The following is a 22,561-nucleotide window of genomic DNA, read 5'->3' as shown; positions in this document are numbered from 1 at the left end:
TAAAAAAAAGACCCACTATTACATGCTTGACCGCTCCTACATGGCGGCCGCAAAGACGCATAGCCGCTGTACTGAAGAATGGGCGATGCGGCATCTAGTCTTATTTATATCTGTGCCGTTGCCATCCAGTGGGAATGGTTGCCCTATTCCTACGCGACGTCTTAACTGCATGTCCCCTCTGGTCAAAATGTGTGCCAGTTAATTCCGTTAATTCATAAATAATTATTACGGTATATATGATGCCAATACCCACGTATAGTGGCACGTATTTTTTACTTCTTGGAAACTGCTAAACTGCAGACTGATTGAAGAAATGTCGGCCCCTGTCAATAAACACAGATTATTTTATTACGGAGAAGGAACCATAAGAATATGGTAATATCAAAGATATGAGTAGTACGATTCAGATCACCTGGTTACAGTTCTTTGCCCCGCCCACTAGTGAAGAGGCTGTGTTCTAATGCGTGTCTCGTGTGTGGTCATAACACTGCCCGCCACGCGTCCCTGGTCAGAGATTAGTAATCATGAGTGTACATTGTCTATGTGGAGAGAGAGAGAGAGAGAGAGACAGACAGACAGACAGACAGACAGACAGACAGACAGACAGATAGATAGATAGACAGATAATTAGATAGATAGATAAATAGATAGATAGATATTCATCCATCCATCCATCATCTAATCATGTGCCACCCATGAGGAGCGTAGGAGCCCGGAGCGAGGGAAATTCGTCCTGACAATTAAGATGAGAGTGACCAGCCTCACTCATCCCTGAATGATATTATGTGAGCAATAATCTCCAACCACCCCTTGGATATAAACCTACACCGGCTCAATCCGATTGGAGTTCCTGAATTACCCACTATATCACCAGGCGCCATAGTTTGGTTATATGGTTATCACCAGGCGGTGTAAATGGTTTCCTGGTGTACAGAAAACCATTTGGCTTGTTACGCAGTACAGAGATACCCATAGGCAGAAGGAAGAGAAAAACGTGAAGGGAAAGAAAGAAGAGGGAGTGTAAGTCACCCGTAGGCATAAGGAAGAGGAAAGAATGAAGGAAAAAGATAAAAGAGGAAGGAAGGGAGGAAGGAGCAATCACTCAAAGTAGCACTACGTTAAGTGAGTGGATGGTGAGCTCCCCAACCTACCACATAGTTATCTATCTATCTGGATAGATAGATAGATAGATAGATATGTATGTATGTATGTATGTATCCTCCTGATTATGGAATGTTCTGGTAAACTCTCAGTTCTTTTCATAACATTTTAACATGTCATCATTCTTTCCCCCACTAAAATCTTCAGATGTAAGCATTATAAATGACCCACGTGGAAAAGCGCACATCCTTGCTAGTACGTTTGCCACAAATTCTACTTTAGAGGAAGTCAGTAAGAACATCCCTGTACTAGAACTTGAGTCTCCCGATATTGTCCCACTCGATGTATGCCAGCGTGCTACAAAGATCAGTCCTAGTTCCAACCCTATTCCTAATTCATAGTAATGATATCTATCACCCATAATCCCATTCACTCATATGCAGATGATTCAACACTTCACAGTTCTTTCACTCTTAAACATCCATTCACAAAGTTTAATATCTGTGACTCCCAACCCAGTACAGTAATCTCCATAAATCAAGATTCATCTGTGATCACTGAATTCGGACAAAATAGCATTGTCTCATATAATGCCAGGAAAGCCAAATACTGAATATACAATTAACTAATGGAAAGATATTGCTTCATTCCTATATTACCATCAATGTTACTGATACTCCTATCTCTGTAAGTATTGAAATTCTCGGTGTTTCACATAACAATACCCTCAGCTGGACCTCTCATGTCAGATCACTTGCGAAAAACGCTTCAAGGAAATTTGGATTATTGTGCAGAATCTGTAGATTCTTTACTGACGAGCATTTAACTATAATTGCAAGAGTCATGTGCCCTCGCAGGTGGAATATTGCTCACCCTTGTGCAATGCATGTGGAGAAGAAGCAGTCAAACAACTGGACAAAATTCAGAACAAAGCTGTGAGAATTATTAACAATCCCGCAATTACAACCGAGCTACCTCACCTACAAGTAAGAAGGAATGTTGCCTCCCTTGCATTATTTTTACAGATACGTTATGGCAAATGCTCAGGCGAAGTTGCATCCATTGTGCCTCCTCTCCATGCCTCCCCCCGTGTTACACGGGTATCTGGTAGCGCTCATGACTTGAGTGTCACCTCCATAATTGCAGAACTATTGCCTGTCGGCATTCTTTTATTCCCTAAACTGCATCTCCTTGGAACTCACATCCCCAGAATAGTCTCCCTCGAAACTTCAACCTATAGCAGTTCAAGTCCGTTACATATTGTTTTTAATGAATGGAGGACACATCTGGAGGAGAGAGAGACCGATAATGAGGTCGAGGGGTGAAGCTAACAAGTATTAGATAGAAAGGATGTGTATTGAAAGAAGGGTAACCTGATGACGGTGGACAAGTGACATGGAAGTGATTTGTCTGCGGCCACTCCTTCCGGAATACAGGCATCTGACTATAGAAAGAGAAAGATTTATCTTTACATTAATCTGTAAAGAATTAAGAGTTAGCTCATGCTTACTCATTTTCATTATGAGATCTTACAGTAAGAGTATATGAAGAAAACTTTTGTCAGTAATAAATATTTAAAATAGAAATAATAATAGTAATAATAATAATAATAATAATAATAATAATAATAATAATAACGTGCTGTATTTTTCGAAAACTATAATCGAGACTGTTACCAATATATTACAAAAGGTGTTCCTTTAGCAGAATATAATCAATTAATGGTAACAAGAACAAGTTAAGAACATCATTTCTGAGGCTATATAGATCCCAGTATGATGCAGTTACACTCTAGAGAGCCATACATCAACGAGATTTTTATCCTACAGACGGAACAATTGTAACTGGCTGCGGTTTAGATGATAATGACAATTGCAACAACGACGACAACCATGATCATCATCATCATGATCATAATAAGGAGGAGAAGGAGGGGGAGGAAAAGACGATGTAAATCATACCTATCCATTTTTCCAAAAAGTGGTTTTCAGAAGCTGCATAAAATCGTCCGAATGTGGCAAAAATAAGATAAAAAGAAATATTCGTACCCAGTGTATTAATAAAGTGTATTTCTAACTCCTTCAGTACAAGACATCTCTCCCAATCTGAACATATGTGACTGGTGCAGCATAAATGAGCAAGTTCACCTTGTTTCAGGATAAATAGATTCCATTTTGTCAAAATTACCCAAGAATTTGAATGATATAAACTGAGAGAAATTATAAAATAGAGCACAATTAACTTGCAAGAGAGACACACTCAGATCCTTTATATAAATTTTCACTATCAGAGGCCTTCTTGAAGCAGAATAAATTCTTTTCAACATAAAATTTAAAGATGGAAAGACGCACGCAAAATGAATATTGTAGTGGTGATTATTAATCTTCCGATTTACTGCACAAGGAAATCCCTAAGCTGATTGAAATCGACTAGCAGTAGTAGAACTAAATCCAGGTCATAATTTCACAGGATATATAGCTGCAATTATGGTGCAGTTATACCTGAGACAACCTCAATATCAGTGAGCGGATTACATGGCGCACCACTAATCTGTAAGGCAGCGGGATTTAAGTCAGTACTAAACCTGTAAGAAATAGGCTATATCAATATTACAATGGCACTTCCTGGCTATTTCTTACTAACGATTATCGAAAACGAGGATATTCACTTCCTTACCGGCTGCAACGAAACAACGCCACACCAAACCACATCATACCACACCACACTTGGCCATTTGCACAACACACAGTATTTCCCTCCTGGTCCACATCAAAGGTCTTAACTGAAGAACTTTGAAGATCCAATATGTAATAAATCTGTACTTGGTTTTGCTACCATCAGTATATTTTATCCAGCTTAGGATAGACTTTTCGAATTAGAGGGGTTACATGCAGCCTTCGTTTACACCTTCACTTCAGTTCTCCGTTTACCTGAGTAAAACCGTCTTGGTAGCAGTACGACTCAATTTTGAAAGCAAGTCATCGGTTTGAAGATTATTAACCTATCTGCTAGATATTAACCTATCTAGACGAGAGAACATTTAACTGTCTTGTTATTCGTACCATCAGACGAATGTATTCAACTTCAAGAGTGGCTACCAGTGCTCAAAGTTTTTACTGAGTAAATGTTTATTCCATGGCAGAGAAAGTTATTAATTTTTAAAGCTTTGACTGCTAACATTTACCATAGCTGAATAAAATCCCTTGACTTTACAAAACCATCAACCGATTCACACACAGCCTCCTTTCTCAGCTATATAGACAAACACAAAACACCAAACAAATACCCTGTACGTCAGCCATTTTATCTAACCTCTCTCTCTCTCTCTCTCTCTTTCTGTTTGTGTATATATATATATATATATATATATATATATATATATATATATATATATATATATATATATATAGACAGAGAGAGAGAGAGAGAGAGAGATTGATATATATATATATATATATATATATATATATATATATATATATATATATATATATATATATATATATGAGTTACTTGAGGGGAGCATGTGGAGTGACGTAGAGGGACAGGTTGACGAATGAAGAAGTGAAGGAACGTTGTGGGGTAGATGTGGATGTGGTTGAAAAGATTAGGAGAAATACACTGAGGTGGTTTGGACATGTGGAGAGAATGGAGAATGAAAGACTGACTAAGAGGGTGTATGTAGGTGAGGTGGAGGGAGGGAGAGGGAGGGGTAGACCGAGGATGAGGTGGAGGGATGGAGTTGAGAGGTATATGAGGGAGGGGGGTTGAGCTGGGGGGAGGGTAGTCAAATGGTGGGTGACAGAGTGACTTGGAGGCGTTTTGTCTCCGGCCACCCTTTGCGGGATTAGGGCGTCGGGCTATAGATAGATAGATATATAGATTTTTTTTTTTTTTGTGGTATGTGGGGGCGCTCACCATCAACTCACTCGATGTAGTGCTGCTCTCGGGTGTCTGCCCTTTTCTCTCCATCCTTCATTCCTTCCTTTCTCGTCTGTCTTTCTTTCCTTCATTCTGTCCTTGTCCTTCTGCCTACGGGTGACTTTACACTCCTTCTTCTGTCTTTCTTTCTTTCATTCTTTCATCTTCCTTCAGCCTGTGGGTGACTCTACACTGCGTGACAAGTCAAATGGTTTCCTGTACACCAGGAAAGCATTTACTACGCTGGGTGGTAACCATAAAACCAGATCTTGGCGCCTGGTGGTTTTAGTGGGTAATTATTGTGCTCCAATTGGATTTATATCCAAGGGTGGTTGTGGTTGATTGCTCATGTAATACCACTTAGGGATGAGTGAGGCTGGTCACTCTCATCTTAAATGTCAGGACCAACTGCCTAGCCCCGGGCTCCTGCGCTCCTCATGGGACAGTGCAGGATTGGATGATGGATGGATTGATATATATATATATATATATATATATATATATATATATATATATATATATATAGGATTGGATGATGGATGGATGGATATATATATATATATATATATATATATATATATATATATATATATAGGATTGGATGATGGATGGATATATATATATATATATATATATATATATATATATATATATATATATATTTATATATATATATACATAAGAGGAATTTTATATATATATATATATATATATATATATATATATATATATATATTTTTATGCGAGGAAGAAGGAACCAAGGGCCATGAGCCCGCAGTAACAGTTCCCTCCAAGGGAAAAACAAAATACAATAGAGAGCCAAATTCAAGATCCGATCAATTTGAGATGCCTGGACACACTGCGTTTGAAAGACTGGAGATCATAGGCAGCAGGAAATACAGATAGAGGGAGACAGTTCCAGAGCTGACCTGTTGCATAAATGAAAGACTGGGAGTAACGGTTAATTCTTGCATTAGAGAGTTGGACAGAAAAGGGATGAGAGTTTGCTGCCAGACGGGTGCTACGCGCCTGTCGTAGAGGTGGAGGAATGCAAGCAGACAGTTCAGAGGAGCAGTGACCATTAAAGTAGCGATAGAAAAGAGATAAAGATGCAACAGTGCGGCGAAGAGACAGAGGTTGAAGGGAGTCAGTAAGAGGAGGAGAGTTAATGAGACGAAAAGCCTTTGACTCCACCCTATTGAGAAGAGCTGTATGTGGGGAGCCTCCCCACACATGAGAGTTGTACTCCACACAGGGGCGGATAAAACCCCTGTATAGAGTCAACAATTGTGCAGGGGTAAAGAAAGAGCGGAGTCGGCTTAGCACACCCAATCTCTTGGAAGCAGATTTTACAAGAGATGTAATATGATCTTTCCAAGATAAGTCCCGAGCAAATATATATATATATATATATATATATATATATATATATATATATATATATATATATATATAAAATTCCTCTTATTATCCCTCCCAGTGCGTCTGGGGTTTAATTCAGTGAATGGATCAGGCTGCGTGCCGGGAATGGCCATGGTGCTGCCAGAAGGTACACTCGTCTACCGCAAACTTGCACAATTGGCTCTAATGCACAAGGAAATGGCCTGGCTTGGTCACAAAATTGCATTCCCAACGCTTTTGGAAAAGTAATCACATTTTCTTCTTCGCGTTGTCATTCGATATCCTCCCCATTCCTCCCTCTCCTCCTCCTCCTGCTCCTCCTTCTCTTCATATTTGCTTTCTTCTTTGTCTGCTAATCCTTCTTTTTTTTTTGCCTCCTAGTCCATGCTTCCTTTTCCCCTTCACCCTCCAATAGTTCTTCCTCCTTCTCCTCCCCTTCTTCTCTTTCTCCCGTTTTCGTACATGTTTGCCTCTCTTCCGCCCCATCCCCTTTCCTCTCCCCGTGCATACTTCCTTATCCCCCAGTCATCACCCCCACCTTCTCCACCAACTCCCGACTACTACTCCTCTCCCCTGCCCCTGCCTCCCTCTCACCCCTCCCCCTCCCCTAGCTCTTCCCCACATGCCAAGCTCTCACCCCCAGCTACACACATTAACCTCACAAAGCCGAAAAGTTCACTGTCTTTTACAGCAGGAAATAGAAACGTCTCAAGTTTCAGTTTAAATGAAAGAACCGTACATAACCATCAGGTACCAGTGAGAATGGGTTCTCTGCAGGGAAACGGTTAAAACTGATGGTTTTAAACCACGCAGATTGGCTGATGGTAGCATGAATATAATATATGAAACAACCTCAGTACGTCTAAAAGACCGAGTTCAATTCTCGTTACATCACTACAAAATTGTCTGGAGGTAGAATGAATTCAATACCCAAGGGGATGCAACCGTAATATAGTCTTAAGTTTCCTGGCCTCACGACGCCTTACATCATATAATAAAATCGATTGGTGGCAGCATAATTACACTACCCAAGTCCATTCCAAGCAGGGAGAGAGTTACAGTTCATAAAGTTTTGAATTAAGATTCCATTGTCCTTTGCATCACATGTTCTTTTAAAATCATCCCTTGATAGCTCAGTAGTAGTAGCTATTGTAGTCCTAGATTCTCCTGAATGTGAACCCGAAAGACAGCTGGCTGCAGTTGCCCCCTTTCTGCAGGCCATCTTCCTTCTTTCAGAGAGAAGGAGGGAGTTCAGGGATTTTGGCATTAATGCATTAATAGGCAGCAGTGGCACCTAGTTATGTCAGTACCATCGCGCACAGGTGCCCCTCTCCAGCACCTGTTGGGTCGAAAAAAAAAAAAAAAAAACAATACGTATGTGTGTTCACATAAAACAGGGCTAATCGAAATAGTTTTACAATATTTGAGCTGTAAATTAATCACTAAGATATTTATCCTTTGATTGTTGAATACACACACACACACACACACACACACAGTTTCTCCACGACCATTTCTTTTAGCATTAGCAAGGGCTATTCCTTGCTACAACACCTCCCCCCCCCCTTCCGCTTCACCCCATCCTCAGCAGTCTCTTCTAAAACGTAAAATCCGCTTTCAAGACTAATTCATTCTGGCTCATTCCTTATATTATACTTCCTTAAAATGACATTTCCACGTTAATCGAATATGAAAAGTTCCATCAACAAACTCACTCCATATGACATGTAGAGGAAAATGGCATGTAGGAAGACTACTGGGCCTTGAGAGCAGGCTGTGAAGCCTATGCCCAGAGTCTGACACACACACACACACACACACACACACACACACACACACACACACACACACACACACACACACACAAAATCACCTCCGGTATTCCATTCCAGGTAATGCCAGACATTTTTATCCAACTGAAAGAGTACGGGAACTTGTAAGTGTTAATAAGTCTCTGTTCACTCACTTATAATTGGGACACCTCTAACATTCTACCCTAACTAACCCCCAGATGTTAAAGTCAGCTGATGGTGAATCATAAGAGCCTGCACGTTGATATTGTTCTTTAAGGGGACTTAACTATATTCTGTTAATTTCAGCAGGACGTAAAATTGACATTACCATTTTCAATTCTGTGCCGTAAGGAGAAATTAATAGTAAAATGGGTGCCAGTCCCAGTGAAGTGCTATGAAAAGGACATAGAGCCAAGGTCTAAAGAATACCTTGGGGCTAGCTGTCCATGCAGGCCGGGGTGGCCTGGGCAGGATGGGACTGCCCCGTCCGTTTAATTCAATTATTTTTCTAAACTCTTACTACTTTAGATGAATGGCAGCCTTTACATTTCTAATAATTCCTCTTCTTCACAATGAAATTTTCCCAATTTTTCTATTTCACTTACTACTTTTATTTATGCACAAATCTAAATACACTTCCCCACACATTACAGGTTATTCATTTTCTCTTGTCCTAGATTATCTTCCTTTTGTTGCATATTTCTCGTAGCTCAGTGACAGAAAAAGACAACACTGTGGCTCAACACCCTTCCTGTAGCACTTTTTCATGAGTAGCTTCATTTTCTGCTGTTAATCCATTGCTATAACTCAGTATTCAAGATGAAGGAATGGCAATTTTAGGTCAAGGTAAAATGAAATGAGTATAGTACCTAGTACTTCACCTCAATGTGGTAATGGAAAATGCACTGAGGCTGGGATGGAATCCCCTGCAATGCACCAGACTGGGGCAATGTGGGCGGTGGTGAGATAATGGTAAGGCGTGCGTGCCATGAAGGATGCTGGGTGGCCATACTGCAGAGTTTATGCCCTAGGACGCGTCCACACGTGTGCTCAAACAAGTGCTGGCAACATGTAAGCAACACAGTAACGAACACGCTGCAGACATGTTGGGAGCAGCAGCGTCCAGATCATGTCGGCAACATCATGGTGAAGTCTCAGCTGCCTGGTATGGACACATTTATCCCATCGCCTCTGCTGCCAGTGTTCGAAACTGCACTGAAACATGTTTGCATACATCTGTCCAGATACTGCTGTAAACATGTTTCCGAACATGTTGCCAGCTGTGCTGCCAACATATGTTTGAGTACACGTGTAGACGCGCACTTACATGACTTACGGCTGCCCAACCTTTGTCCCCACTCAGCAATGAGGACACTCACCTACAGTTCCTTTCTGACTGCATGAATGGATGACTTAGCAAGAGTGGAGGTGGCTTGGGACAGGCAACTGGCGGCTGCAGCAAGCGAGTTGTATGATGCAGAATCAGACATCATCATTCCTAACCCCTCCATCGCAAACAGTAAAGTCCCAATGCAACCCACCTGCCTCCTCTGCACTTGCGTGATGCCAAGGTAAGAAAAGAAAATGATAATCACTTCAGACCAAAGCAAGAAAAGAAAAACGGCTATGTCCGTCAGTTGGGCATTCCCATACACCTCATTTCCAATGGTCAGTGCCTTCAGTCGTGCTTTAGGTTAAGGTGAAGAGAATACAATTGATTTTGAAAGTCTCCATCACCACCCTATCCTCACTCTCAGCATTTATTTTGCTCTTAGAATGTCTCCATGAATAGGCATACCCGGTATTTGTACTTATTTCTTGACTAATTGAGACCCATCCTAGGGAAGAGGTTAGCAGTTATCAGTTATTTTCATAGTATCCATTGCCATCCAATAATTTATAAATCCTCATAACCTGCAACAGAGAAAATCTTTCTTCAAGTTGAATAAAATCATACGGAAACTGAAAACTAATCAGAAAAAATGTCATTGAAAAGAAAGACTCAGTGGACATTACATTATCCCTTCAGTATGAGATAAATTTTTTTTCCAGGCTAAATAACATTGCCAGGATGTGGCAACAGTAGAGAATCAAGTATACAAAGTTATGTACTACATACGGAAGCTTCAGGATCATTTAGGCAATGTCCTTGGTGTGGTGTGGTGAAATGGTGTGATATGGGAGTTTTTTGGGGTGGTGGTGGGGGGGTATGTGTTGTGTGTTATGACATTATTACAGTTGTTAAGGCCTTTGAGAGGGAAATACTTCGGGTTCCGAAAATAGTTAATGTAAGACAGACTGACAGAGCTGCTCCATGAAATACTCCCACAACCATCATCACACCGAAGGTTGATTTACCAAATGGTCTCATACTTAATCCCCTCAATCTCGTGGAGTCCTATTTGTTATGGTCTTGTTAATGTCAGACGATTATATACGGATTTAGGAAGTTTCTTTTTTTTTCAGCAGTAAACCCATCCAATTCTGAATAAAATCCAATGGAAGTAGTAAAATTAAAATGAAAAAACGCGCCATGTGTTTGAGGACATTAATGCATATATTATATACACATAAAGTGGAAAGGAGAGTGACACAAGGAAAGAAAGTAGCTGGTGCTATGAAGGCCTTGATAAGAATTAGAGGCTTGAGTGTGGCAGCAGCTCGAGGCTTACGTGAAGGAGTGTTAATGCCAACTTTTACATATGGATGTGAAACAACGGTGTGGCATGATAATGAAATGTCAAGAGTAAGAACATTCGAGATTAGACTTTTGAGGAATATAGCCTACTGTATGTGGAGTACGGAGAGTGGATAGGATACGAAATAATGTGATTAGTGAAAGATGCGGAGTTAGGAAGTCTGTGGACACCAGAATCGAAGGAGTGTTAGTGAGATGGTATGGACATGTGGAGAGAATGGACGATAATAGAGTGGTGAAAAAAGGTATATGTGAGCGAACTTGATTGAGGGAGGACGCGAGGGAGGCTAAGAAGAAGGTGGAGAGATATGGCGGATGAGTATATGAGGAAGAGGTATGGAAGTTGATGAGGCTAAGGGACCGACAAGTGATCGAGCTTGCTGGATAAATTTTGTACGAAGGGTGTGACTAGGGATTTGGCACCCTCTTTTAAAGTAACAATTTTCGAACTGACTCTGTCGGATAGGTATATATACAGTAAAGCTAGTACGTGGCGAAACCCTTTGGCCTATCAGAGGGAGCCAGGATTCCTTGGGCTTGAATGATAAGTGAATGGAAGCGTGGCCCGTTGAATTGGGCAAACTTTGGCTGTCTGGACGCTGCTACTCCTCACCCTTACCTAAGGTGGGAAAGGAGGTCCGGATGATGATAAGTTCCTTTCGTATTATAATCCTTTGAAGCCTAATTTTATCCTCATTGAACACATACCACATGCCAGATCAATTATTATTGGCCACATAAAATAAATACCACAGTCGTACAGTGATCGATGACAAATTATTTATATCGTATTATAATTCTCGCCCTCATCACAAATTCATAAAATAGTCGTAGGATGATCAATAGCAATTAGTCTCTAATTGATCCAAGGATCAGTTCCGTAATTATTTCCTCAAACTTTTTTAACTTTATATGAAGCTTGTAAAGTATACCACAGATGTAATATGGTCCATAACAAACGGCTTTGAGTGCATCAAAAGTTCTGTTACTTATCCGAAACTCGTAATGTAGATAGCATAGTTGTAGAAGGCAAAAAAAAAAAAAAAAAAAAAAAAATCGTGTGAATCTAAACCAGCGTCGCTTATCCAACCCTCATTACACTGAAACTACAGTCGTAGGGTGCTCAATAGAAAGTCTGGTCAAGAATGGATCAACAGTTCAACTGATTTTTGGTGTCTCCTCTACTTCCCTGTCGTCAGCTTATTTCCCGTCAGTACCAGCCTCGCACCACTTCCCAGCAAACTTGGCATCAAACTCACTTCCATAACTTACTGAGAGCTGCACACACACACACACACACACACACACACACACACACACACACACACACACACACACACACACACACACACACACACACACAATCCTCTTTATCATTCACTTTCATCTCAAAACGCATTTTAACTCCTTCATCAAAAGAAATAATTTTATATTCTATTTTCGTCACTTCCACACGGGTTTACTTAACACTGGGGAAATCTGCAGTGAAAGAGCTAGGATCAGTCTCCATTAAAATCTTTCAGTTTGTAAATATCTCCCATGAGCTGAATAAATTTATCCGTAGATTGTTTAAACAAACGTCAATATAAAAGAATTTTCTTTAATTTCAACAAACTCGTTGATCCATCTCACTCTACTCAGCTTCGTGACAGTCCCTACACACTTTCACCAAACATCATTCATCCCCCTAAATGATTCCGGCACACTTTTCACATTGCCCACTATATTCTGTTCACTCTAATTAGACATAAAATTGCCATCCTGCTATTTTGATTGCAGTGCTGTACCAAGAATCAGCACAAGAATATGGTGCTAGTCAGGAAGAATACCACAAAAAGGGCGTAGAGCTTTTGTAATGTCTTATTCAGCCACCAACCACCGGTAAAATAAGTTACAAAAGACGAAAATCTCCGCAAAGTTAAGTTGAATGAACTATGGTTCTCCCTCCCCAGCTCAGTCCAGTTTCTTTATCCATCCTCCACCTCTTCCTTCCTCTCTTACTTAGTTTCCTTCCTCTTACCCTACCCTTGGCCAGCATTTTCATTGATTAAGGAGACTCTATATCTCTCCTTCCTTCCTTTATCTCTGTGTAGGGAACGTTGGTACTGATAATATGTTACATAAACTAAGTTGAAATTAGAGAGATAAACCAAAGACAAGAGATTAGTAAGGTGCAATAAGCAAACTAAATCCTTAATGAAGTGGTATTAAGAAACCCCTAAACCGAAGAGAATACCATGTCTTGTCCCATTTCCTGTAACTCTTGTTCTTCCATCCTTTTCACTGTTCCAAACCTCATTCTCCCCTTATCTTGGTCCACACTTTTTATTTTTAATTTTTCCTTCACCCTTCTACTCGGCAAGATCATCTCCATCCCTCATCTTTCCTTTCATTTACTTGCCTCTCTCCTGTCCATGAGTCTTTCCATGGTCCTTTCTTATACATACTTTCATATCTTCATCTCTTTCTATTTCGCAAATTTTCTGCTATGCCTCCTTTCTCGTGGTTTTGGCCATCTCTTCATATCTATTCTATTTTTTCTTAATTTTTTTCCCTCCACTCACTTCTACCTCTCCATCTCTTCCCTTTGCCAGTTTTGTTATGTACCACCATTATTTCAATCCACGTTTCCTTCCATTCCCCTCCGCCCACCACCTCCCTATCTCAATCTTCCCTTCAACCCCCATTTTTTTCTCCTTGCGAACACTACCTTCGGTTGTTCCACCACTGTATTTCTCCCATTCTCCTGCCATCTCTTCATCTCTCCTCGGTCCAGCTTCCTCCCATTTCTCTATCTTCACACCTCCTTTAATTTTTCTACCCTTTTCTTCCTCCATCTTTCTCGTATACTTCCATCTCTCTCTTCCCCCTCCATTTTTACTTTTCATGAATCCCTCTATCAGTCTGCTGCCCCCTTTATCCTTTATTCCATCTTCCCATTCTTCCATAACTCAGCTTCCCTCCACACTCCTACCCCCCTCCCCTATTATTTTACTCCTTCGCCACACCCAAGGCAGGAGAAAGGTAGATAATTACCAGAACTGGATGTGGTTCATGAGTGTGAAATGTCGCAGCAGAAACAGGAATATTAACACCCCCATGTTTGAACTTAATTGTGCGTTGAAAAAAAAAAAAAAAAAAAAAAAAAAAGCGAAAAGGGGACGGACAGACCCTTTGTACTCAGCTTTAACTGTAGATCGTAAAGTAAGAAAATGAAAACAAATATATATAGAAAAAAGCGAAGGCGTCCTTTCTGACTTGAGCGTACTTGTTGGTTGCATCGGAAAAGGAGAAAAAAAGGCTTGAGACCTTTCGTGCTTGTGACATTGTGGGTTGCAGTATAAGCGATAAAAGTTATATATAAAGCTTGTGAGACCTGTGTACTTAAGAAATAAAAAAGAGGGATTAAGCTGTGATTTTCACTGTGAAACAGAGGAGGGTATAAAGATGGGAGGGTTAAAGACTGTACTGTAGGTTAAGAAATAATAATAAATAGAGTAGAGACTTCTGTACTTCAGTTAAATTGTTGGTATGAAAGTGAAAATGGGAACCAAAACTGTGTGGGATTCACAGAAAGAAGCGGGGTAGGAATGGGAACTTTTCTTACTTGAGGAAATATTTTGCTTTGATATAAAATATTATAGTATAATGTGGGCTGCAGAGGAATTTGAAAAAAAAAAAAAAAGAAAGGAGGATTAGGTCTTTGCAAAGCAGAAGCAAGAAAATGAGAAAATGAACATTTCTAAGCTTAACTGTAGGTTGCAGATTTAAAAAAAAAATTAAATTAATTAATTAAAAAAAAAAAAAAGGAGAGAAGTAAAGAAGGTAGGGCCTCTTGTGTTTGAGGAAAACTATGGGTTGCACTTAAGTGGAAAGGAGAGGAGGAAACTGGATGGCTACATTGTTGGATGAAGAGAGACAGAGAGAGAGAGAGAGAGAGAGAGAGAGAGAGAGGGGTGGGCGAGATAACAAAGTAAAAAGGTAAATGAAGAGAAAGCAAGTATGATTTTTTGGTGATAGAGATTTTTATGGTCTAATGCTTGAATGAAAAAATAAGTGAGTGGCGATGCCAGTAAAATAAATAATAAATAAAAGACTGCTGTATGGCCTTTCATACTTGAGTAAAAATCTTGTTTGGACAGTGAGAAAAAATGAGTTAAATTCAGTGTTGAGAGGATCAAAAAAGGTGGGGAAAAGGTGACTTTGTATGGGGTTCCCAAGTAAACAATAAATAACGGTAAACGAGGTTTGTCATTCATGCATTTTCATTCACTCATGCATGAGTTAAATTGTGACTGACAGTGAGATTAAATGGGCGAAGGGTGACTTTGGATGCTGTGTTTAATTACTGGCTTCATAAAAACAGTAAAATGCTCTTTGTGGGTCCACGACGAGGGAGTGAGAGTTTGTACATACGCCTATCATCATAATTTCATTTGGTGTATACTTCCAACATTTCTGGTGGGGTAACTGAACAAAAATATGAGCTAAAATATTTACTTTCTCACATTTTCTCCCTCCCACGTTTTCTCTCTGGATGTGCATATAGAGAGGCGCCGTAGCATTTATCACACACACACACACACACACACACACACACACACACACACACACACACAATGTTTAGTTCTCTGCTCCCGACTTGCAGGGTCAACGAACTGTGTTGGTAAACGCATGGTTATTGATCGAATGATAAAACCCAAAAAACTTATGGTGCGACCACCCTTGCTGATTTCATCCCCTAAATAAACACAAAACGTTCATGTAAAATTATAGGCATAATATCCGATATTCAGCTGTTAGAGTTCATGCAAGAAAACATAGTGTTACAACAAGGAATCTTTTTAAATTCGATTTCATAGTGGAGCATGTCAATTGAAGCCCTCTGTCCATTTCCTTGGAATGCTGCAGTTCCAAGGGGTTTCTTTGGTCTCATGAGTAAATATACATAGCTAAAAACAAAATAAATTGAATCTATGTACTACCTGCTGAAAGAATCTATTCTGTATCTCACATAGTAGAAAAGTTATTAGCTTCTGAAAACCATTGCGGTCGGGCCGTGTTGTGTCGGTCCTGGCCAGGCCGTGTCGGGCCGCTTATTTCTCAGCTGAACGGAAACCTTGCCTCACTATGCTTGCTCGCTTCGCTCGCTGGCTTGTAATAAGGTGGGGATAGAGGGCTGCATATTTGGGATGTAGAGTAGAAAGTACAGAAAGGAAATGGGGGCAGGATCTTTGACCATTAATCTGAATTGTGGGTAAAATATTAAAACATGAGATATTTCCGTATGGTGATTTATGTAATATTTTGGTATGAAAAAATAGCCTAAATTGTGGTTGGTCAAGTAAAATGTCAAAGTTGTAGGTAAAAATGGAAGGGAAGCTGTAGGCAGGAAAGAAAAAAAAAAAAAAAAAAGTGCTGGGAGAGCGAGTGAAGGCCTTCCGAACTTGAAATTAAATAGTGACGAAGTAAATATAGTCATTTATAATGTGAGTTGCATATTTAAAGAAAATTTTAAAAGCAGATTGGCGTAAAACCTATTTTTAGAGATCACTAAACCTCTTCAATCAGGTGGCCTTTTTTTTTTGTAAGCTTATACTTGCTGCCCTGCAGATTATAGTATTCAGCTTAAGAGAAACTCATCTAACTGGAAGGAGTGGAAGGAGTAGGTAAAGCTTATTAACTCCTTCACTGCCAAAGGCTTTTCCTTAGTAAAGTTGCTTTGAAGGTACAAGTAGGTAGAATAAAAGAGGAGAAACTCTTCTAACTTGAAGGATTAGAGTCTTCATTAACCCTTTTGCTGATTGAAGTCGTTCCTTAATTAAGTACAATCGCCTGCGTGTAGCTTGAAAGAATGAAAAATCCCTCGCCAGTATGAAGGGATTTGCTTAGATGGCTCAACAGGGAACTTCTGTCCATTGTGAGATGAATTTTTTGCATGAAAGGAAAGTAAAAAGGGAGTGACACGAGCCTTCTGTGGCACCTGAACTAAACTGTGGGTTTGAAAATACAGTGGAGACTAGCTGAAGACAAGCACGTAAATACTAGACAGATGTGGGATGGGACGTTGTTAAAGTCTACGGGAGTGAAGCATCTTGAGTCTGAAAATCCTTAGGGAATGAATGGCTCACCGGGCAGCCCTAAGAGACGATACCACATCCAAAAGGGAGATGGAGGCCTGAAATTTGGAGACACTGGATGATGAAACAAGGATGGAGAAAAAGTAAAGGTTGATACACGATAATAAGTCGGTGGACACACGAGAAAAGAGGCTGAAACAAGACAGACGGAAAATAAAAAACTAGGAAGAGGCGAAAACATAAGAAATGATGGACGGGAGAAAGTGGCTGAGACACTTAAAAAATGGTGAACACATAATAAAGCTGTGACAAAAAATTAATTGTGGTGGAAACACGCAGAAAAGTGACAGAGATGCAAAAAATTGGTAAAAATACATAAACATGCTGGCGATTCGGAAAAGGTTGGTGGGAAATCGAAGGTATAGGGAATGTGAATTCAGATATAAAATAGGAAATAATTACCAAATAAAACAATGAAGATACAATATATAAGAGGGTGAAACAAAACAAAAAAGGAGGGGGAGGGGAGGAGTAGCAAAAAATGAAAAGGAAGATGGTTGGGTCTGGTTGTAATGAAGGAAAATGATATATATTACACCGAGGTATTGCATCTCTCTTAAAAATGAGCCGTGAAGTCTGTTACTGAGTTCATCAAGGACATTATCTATATTCAGCCGCATTACACCTTTAAGCACAATGATAAATAGAATTATTTGGGTTATTCCTGACGTACCGTAGTTTTATGTTTTTGCTATTGTTAGACGAATTTATACGGCTGTGATATTAGCACGGATCAGAGCGCGTCAGACATCGATGGTAACTGCATATTACTAGTAATCAAACACACACACACACACACACACACACACACACACATAGATAGATAGATAAATAGATATACAGTAGATATAGATATAGATATAGATATACTCTACTTGGATACAGTATTTCATCTCTTCAGCAAGTTGACTATTTTCATTTTCCATTCCTGTTACCGCCACGCGATTCTAGGTAGCTGAGGAAAGGATCGGTGGCTGCTTCGTTCGCCTTTCTACATGACGACCTATTTCCATCTAATACAATATCAGTCATGAAGTATCATCCAATCTTGCGGTGGACTGTGTTATGACAATTAAAGGATCTGCTTTGGGTGTAAAGTAATACTCGTACTCGGTGATATGTGAAGATGTTTAAGGTGGGTGGCACGGAGAGAACTGCTGGCTCTTACGCAAAGGATTCTATAAATCTCTCTCTCTCTTTCTCTCTCTCTCTCTCTCTCTCTCTCTCTCTCTCAAGATAACAGACACTGACACACACAAATAAACCAAGATCCGCCTCTGTTTTACGGGTCATGTGGATGAGGCAGTGTAAGTGACAGAGAGAGAAAACCACAAGAAAATTAATCCCAACTGACTGAAAACATGAAGAAATATTTACAGACATTAACAGGGAGAAACTGGACACACACACACACACACACACACACACACACACACACACACACACACACACACACACACACACACACACACACACACACACACACACACAGAATCTACGTCCTCACATCGTTCCGTTGCTAATAACGAACAATCCGCAGTGAGAGATAACGACAGAGACTGGTAGACCGACTGACACAGGGAATGAGACGGACAAAGATAATCAAAGTCACATAAATATATAAACAAATAAATAATAAAGTTCTGTTGAGAGTAGTGTTCACCTTACAGAGAAAGATAAACAGTGAGACAGACATAGAGAACTAACGACAAGAATTACAGGAAAGAGAGAAATAAAGAGACCGACAAATGAAAATGAAGAAATGGACAAGGAAAAGCAGAGGCAAAAAAAGGAACACACACACACACACACACACACACACACACACTCACACACACACACACACACACACACACACACACACACACTTCATGAATGGAGTAGTACATGGCAAATGGAATTCAATGTGGACAAGTGTCATGTAATCAAGTTTGGTAAAAGTGGAAAAAGACCTGATTGGGATTATAAGTTAGGAAATAAATCCCTAAACACATCAGAAAGAGAGAAAGACCTAGGTGTGATTATCAATAACAGACTATCTCCGGCTGACCACATCAGCGAGAAGGTACGGAACATGTATACACTGCTTGCAAATATGAGAATAGCATTCACATACGTAAATGAAGACATGCTAAGAAGAATAATAACATCATTCATTAGACCAACCCTGGAATATGCATCAGTAGTCTGGAGTTCTCATCTCAAAAAGCACATAGACGAGATTGAAAAAGTTCAAAGGGCCGCTACAAGATGGATACCAAGCTTAAGGGACCTAAGCTACGAAGAAAGACTAAATAAACTGAATCTACCAACACTACAGGAGAGAAGGAAAAGAGGTGACATGATAATGCTATATAAATGCATATCCGGAAAGGAGAAAATAAACATAAATGATTACTTAACATATGGAGAAGCATCAGCAAGAGGACACTGCAAAAAACTGCATAAGAAGAGAGGTGATAAAGACGTAAGGAAATTCAGTTTCCCAAACAGAGCAATTGATCAATGGGATGCACTACCGAATGAAATAGTGTGTGCCAAAACAATTCACAAATTTAAGGATATGTACGATAAATATGGTTTAAGGCACGGGACAGTACGAGCTTGACTCATTCCTGTAAAGATACAATTAGGTAAGAACAATTAGGTAGGTAAGAACACACACACACACACACACACACACACTCAGAAGAAAGACAAAATTCCATATCCTCTTACCGTTCTGTTACCGATGAAAATAAAAACAGAAACAAGACAGAAATACGAGAAAAAAGACCAGAAAAAATCTAATTCCTTTTAATGTTCAGTAAACGGCAAAATTAGACGGAAACAAACAAAAGGAAAAAGAAAAAAAGGCAGAATTCCAGTTCCTCATACCGTTCTGTTGCGTAGGTAAATAAAGACAAGAACAGCGAGAGGCAGACACTAAAGTGGAAAAAAAGACAAATAAAAGGTTGAAATTCCAGCTGCTCCTACCTTTCAGTTGCCACTGAAAATGAAGAAAGGAACAAAGAATATCAGAGACTAAACTAAAAAACGGAATAAGACACACACAAAAAAATAATAATTTCATTTCCTATTACCGTTCTGTTGCCGATTGAGTGAACCCTACAATGAAGCTCTGCCTGTCTGCCCACATGCGCAGTCTGGTTGGTCAGCATGGAGGAGTCGAAGTACGGCTGTTCTGTGACGAGTGGCGATGGTGGGATAAGACCATCGCCGCGCGTACACGTCACCACGGCTGTGGAAGAAGAGAAAGCGAGATTTGTAAGGAAGAGAGTGATGTACTGGCGATAAAATGAAGCTGGTATAGTGAATATGACGTAAAATGGGATGGAGAGTTAAGACAGAGGGGAGTGTAGGTTAAGAGGGATGGACAGAGTAGATAAGGGTGAGAATTAGAGACTAAGTGGCAGAATATGATATCTGAATAGAAAGAGAATGAGGTTATTGTGCTGAATATGAGGCATTTTGGCGTGGAGTCAAGACAGCTGCTGGGATGAAAAGGTGAAGTTAGTGTAGAGAAAACTAGCACACAAGCTTCTCCTCAACTATACTCCCAGGGATTATCTCCCACCTGTCAAATTTTTCTCCATGAACCTGTTTCCTCCATGCTGCTGTTTTCCCCTTTGGACGAATTTTTTCCCATGGGCCTATTTTCCATCTAATGACCTATACTTTCCCATGGAGCTATTTGTCCCATTGAATCTTTTTCCCCGTGGATATATTTTCTCACGTGTGGAAAACACCAAATTTCCACGTGAAGTAATATTCTTCCATGGTCTTTTCTTTATTCATTAGATCAATGTTTCCAGTTCTTCCATTTTCCTCAAGAACACATTTTCCCATGATTTTTTCCCCCATGAGCTTATTCCTATGATGGACCTATTTATCTCATGGAAGTATTTGCCACCCACCAAACTTTCCCCTATCCATTCACCCACCAGCCTATATACCTACAAACACACGTTTTTTAGTAAGTCCATCTCCTGTCATGTCCTCCAGGAAGTCACACATCCACCAGCCACCTCACCACAAAATCAACCCACACACCCATCCCACCACAAACCCAACCCATCCAACCACAACACCCACCCACCTACCACTCTATATCAAAAGGATGGCTTGCAAGTTTACACACACACACACACACACACACACACACACACAGACCAGGGTACAGCTAGATCTTTAAAAAAATGAAGTGGTCAGTGGTTGCCCAGTTCTGCAAACATGTCATATTAACACCATACCAGAACACTCCTACTGCCCCTCAGCACAGGCAAACACCAACATCTCACGCACATTACATACTAACACCAAACCAGAACACCATATTTTGAATTCGTCCTTAACTCCCATATAACTACTATATGTTGGAAGGTGATACGGTGAGGCTAGGAACTCCTACTGACTCTGAGTACAATCAAGCACTAACATCTCACATGCACTACATATTACCGTCATACTGAAACACCGTGCTCTGACTGTAATGTCCATATTTCCTATATACCCACTATAGGCAGGGAGGTGGTATGACGAGGCTAATGTCTGCCACTCACCCGGAGTACAACCAAACACTACACTGATCTACCGTGTACCCCATAATACACCTTCGTACCTCCGAAGATGCATGTCACGGGGTTTTTAAAGATTATACAATATTAAAGGATAATTTTCAATAATACTGAGAGCAGGACAATGAATTGTCTTGTGAAAATCAAGCAATGATTACTTTATCCTGGTTTGCTTCGCCGATTCTCTAAGGACGAGAATTTATAAACTTTCTCAACATTACACAGCAGAGACTAAGTCCTCACAGTTGCTCTTTGTTAGTACCGTTAGTCTCTGGAGAAAGTGACTTCACCCCTGACAATCAAAAACTGATACTATTAATGATAACAGATTCTTGCTGATGCATTAACTCCTGGTTGCACAACGGATTTTAAGCTTAATACAAAAGACTGGCCTAAGTACCAGTTATGAATAGCAAAGCGTTTATGCAAGCTGGGAGGTGCAACTAGAATAAGCATAATATGGAAACACGAGTTTACATTACATTAAGCTTGAGAAAAAGAACTGTTAAATTTATTGATTACAATAAAATAAATTTACATTACATTTCAAAATGAATTCAAAATAAGGGATCACACTCACTCACTCACTCAAAAGCTAAACTCTTAAACCTAGGAAAAAACGAAAAGAAAATAGCGGTCAGAAAAGTGGACAAAGCAGATGACTGAGTGTCGTTAATGAGAAAGGACACTGCACATGCTGAGCCTCTGGAATTCAACGGCGGCAGCGGGAACTGGGTGTCGTTGCTGAGGAAGGACACTGCCACACACAACCTGCTTCCATGGTGCACAGATCTTGACTGACTTCAAATCGTGGGAAAGAGGCGAGTGTTGTGGACGCATTGCTAACAGCTAGAATGAGCGAAACACACCCATAATTAATTGCTCAGCGGAAGTGCTAATGTCTCGCACAAAGATGATCATTTATGACAC

The 22,561-nt window shown here is 40.1% G+C and overlaps 1 protein-coding gene across 1 annotated transcript in view; it reads right to left on the bottom strand.

The window, feature by feature from the left end:
- LOC145408508 (zwei Ig domain protein zig-8-like) overlaps positions 1 to 22,412 on the bottom strand; it is a 96,367-nt gene extending 73,955 nt beyond the window's left edge. Inside the window, exons 1-2 of the mRNA XM_080279240.1 lie at positions 22,403 to 22,412; positions 20,138 to 20,295 (exon numbers count right to left, since the gene is read on the bottom strand). Of these exons, the coding sequence (XP_080135366.1) occupies positions 20,138 to 20,295; positions 22,403 to 22,412 (168 nt within the window). The remainder of the gene's footprint in view (positions 1 to 20,137; positions 20,296 to 22,402) is intronic.
- Positions 22,413 to 22,561: the final 149 nt, after the last annotated feature.

This window comes from Coenobita brevimanus, chromosome 77 (genome assembly GCF_032717465.1).
Source record: "Coenobita brevimanus isolate Jiangsu-jjx chromosome 77, ASM3271746v2, whole genome shotgun sequence".
NCBI lineage: Eukaryota > Metazoa > Arthropoda > Malacostraca > Decapoda > Coenobitidae > Coenobita > Coenobita brevimanus.
Note: the sequence above shows the minus strand (reverse complement) of the source record. Positions and strands in the feature narration are given on the sequence as shown.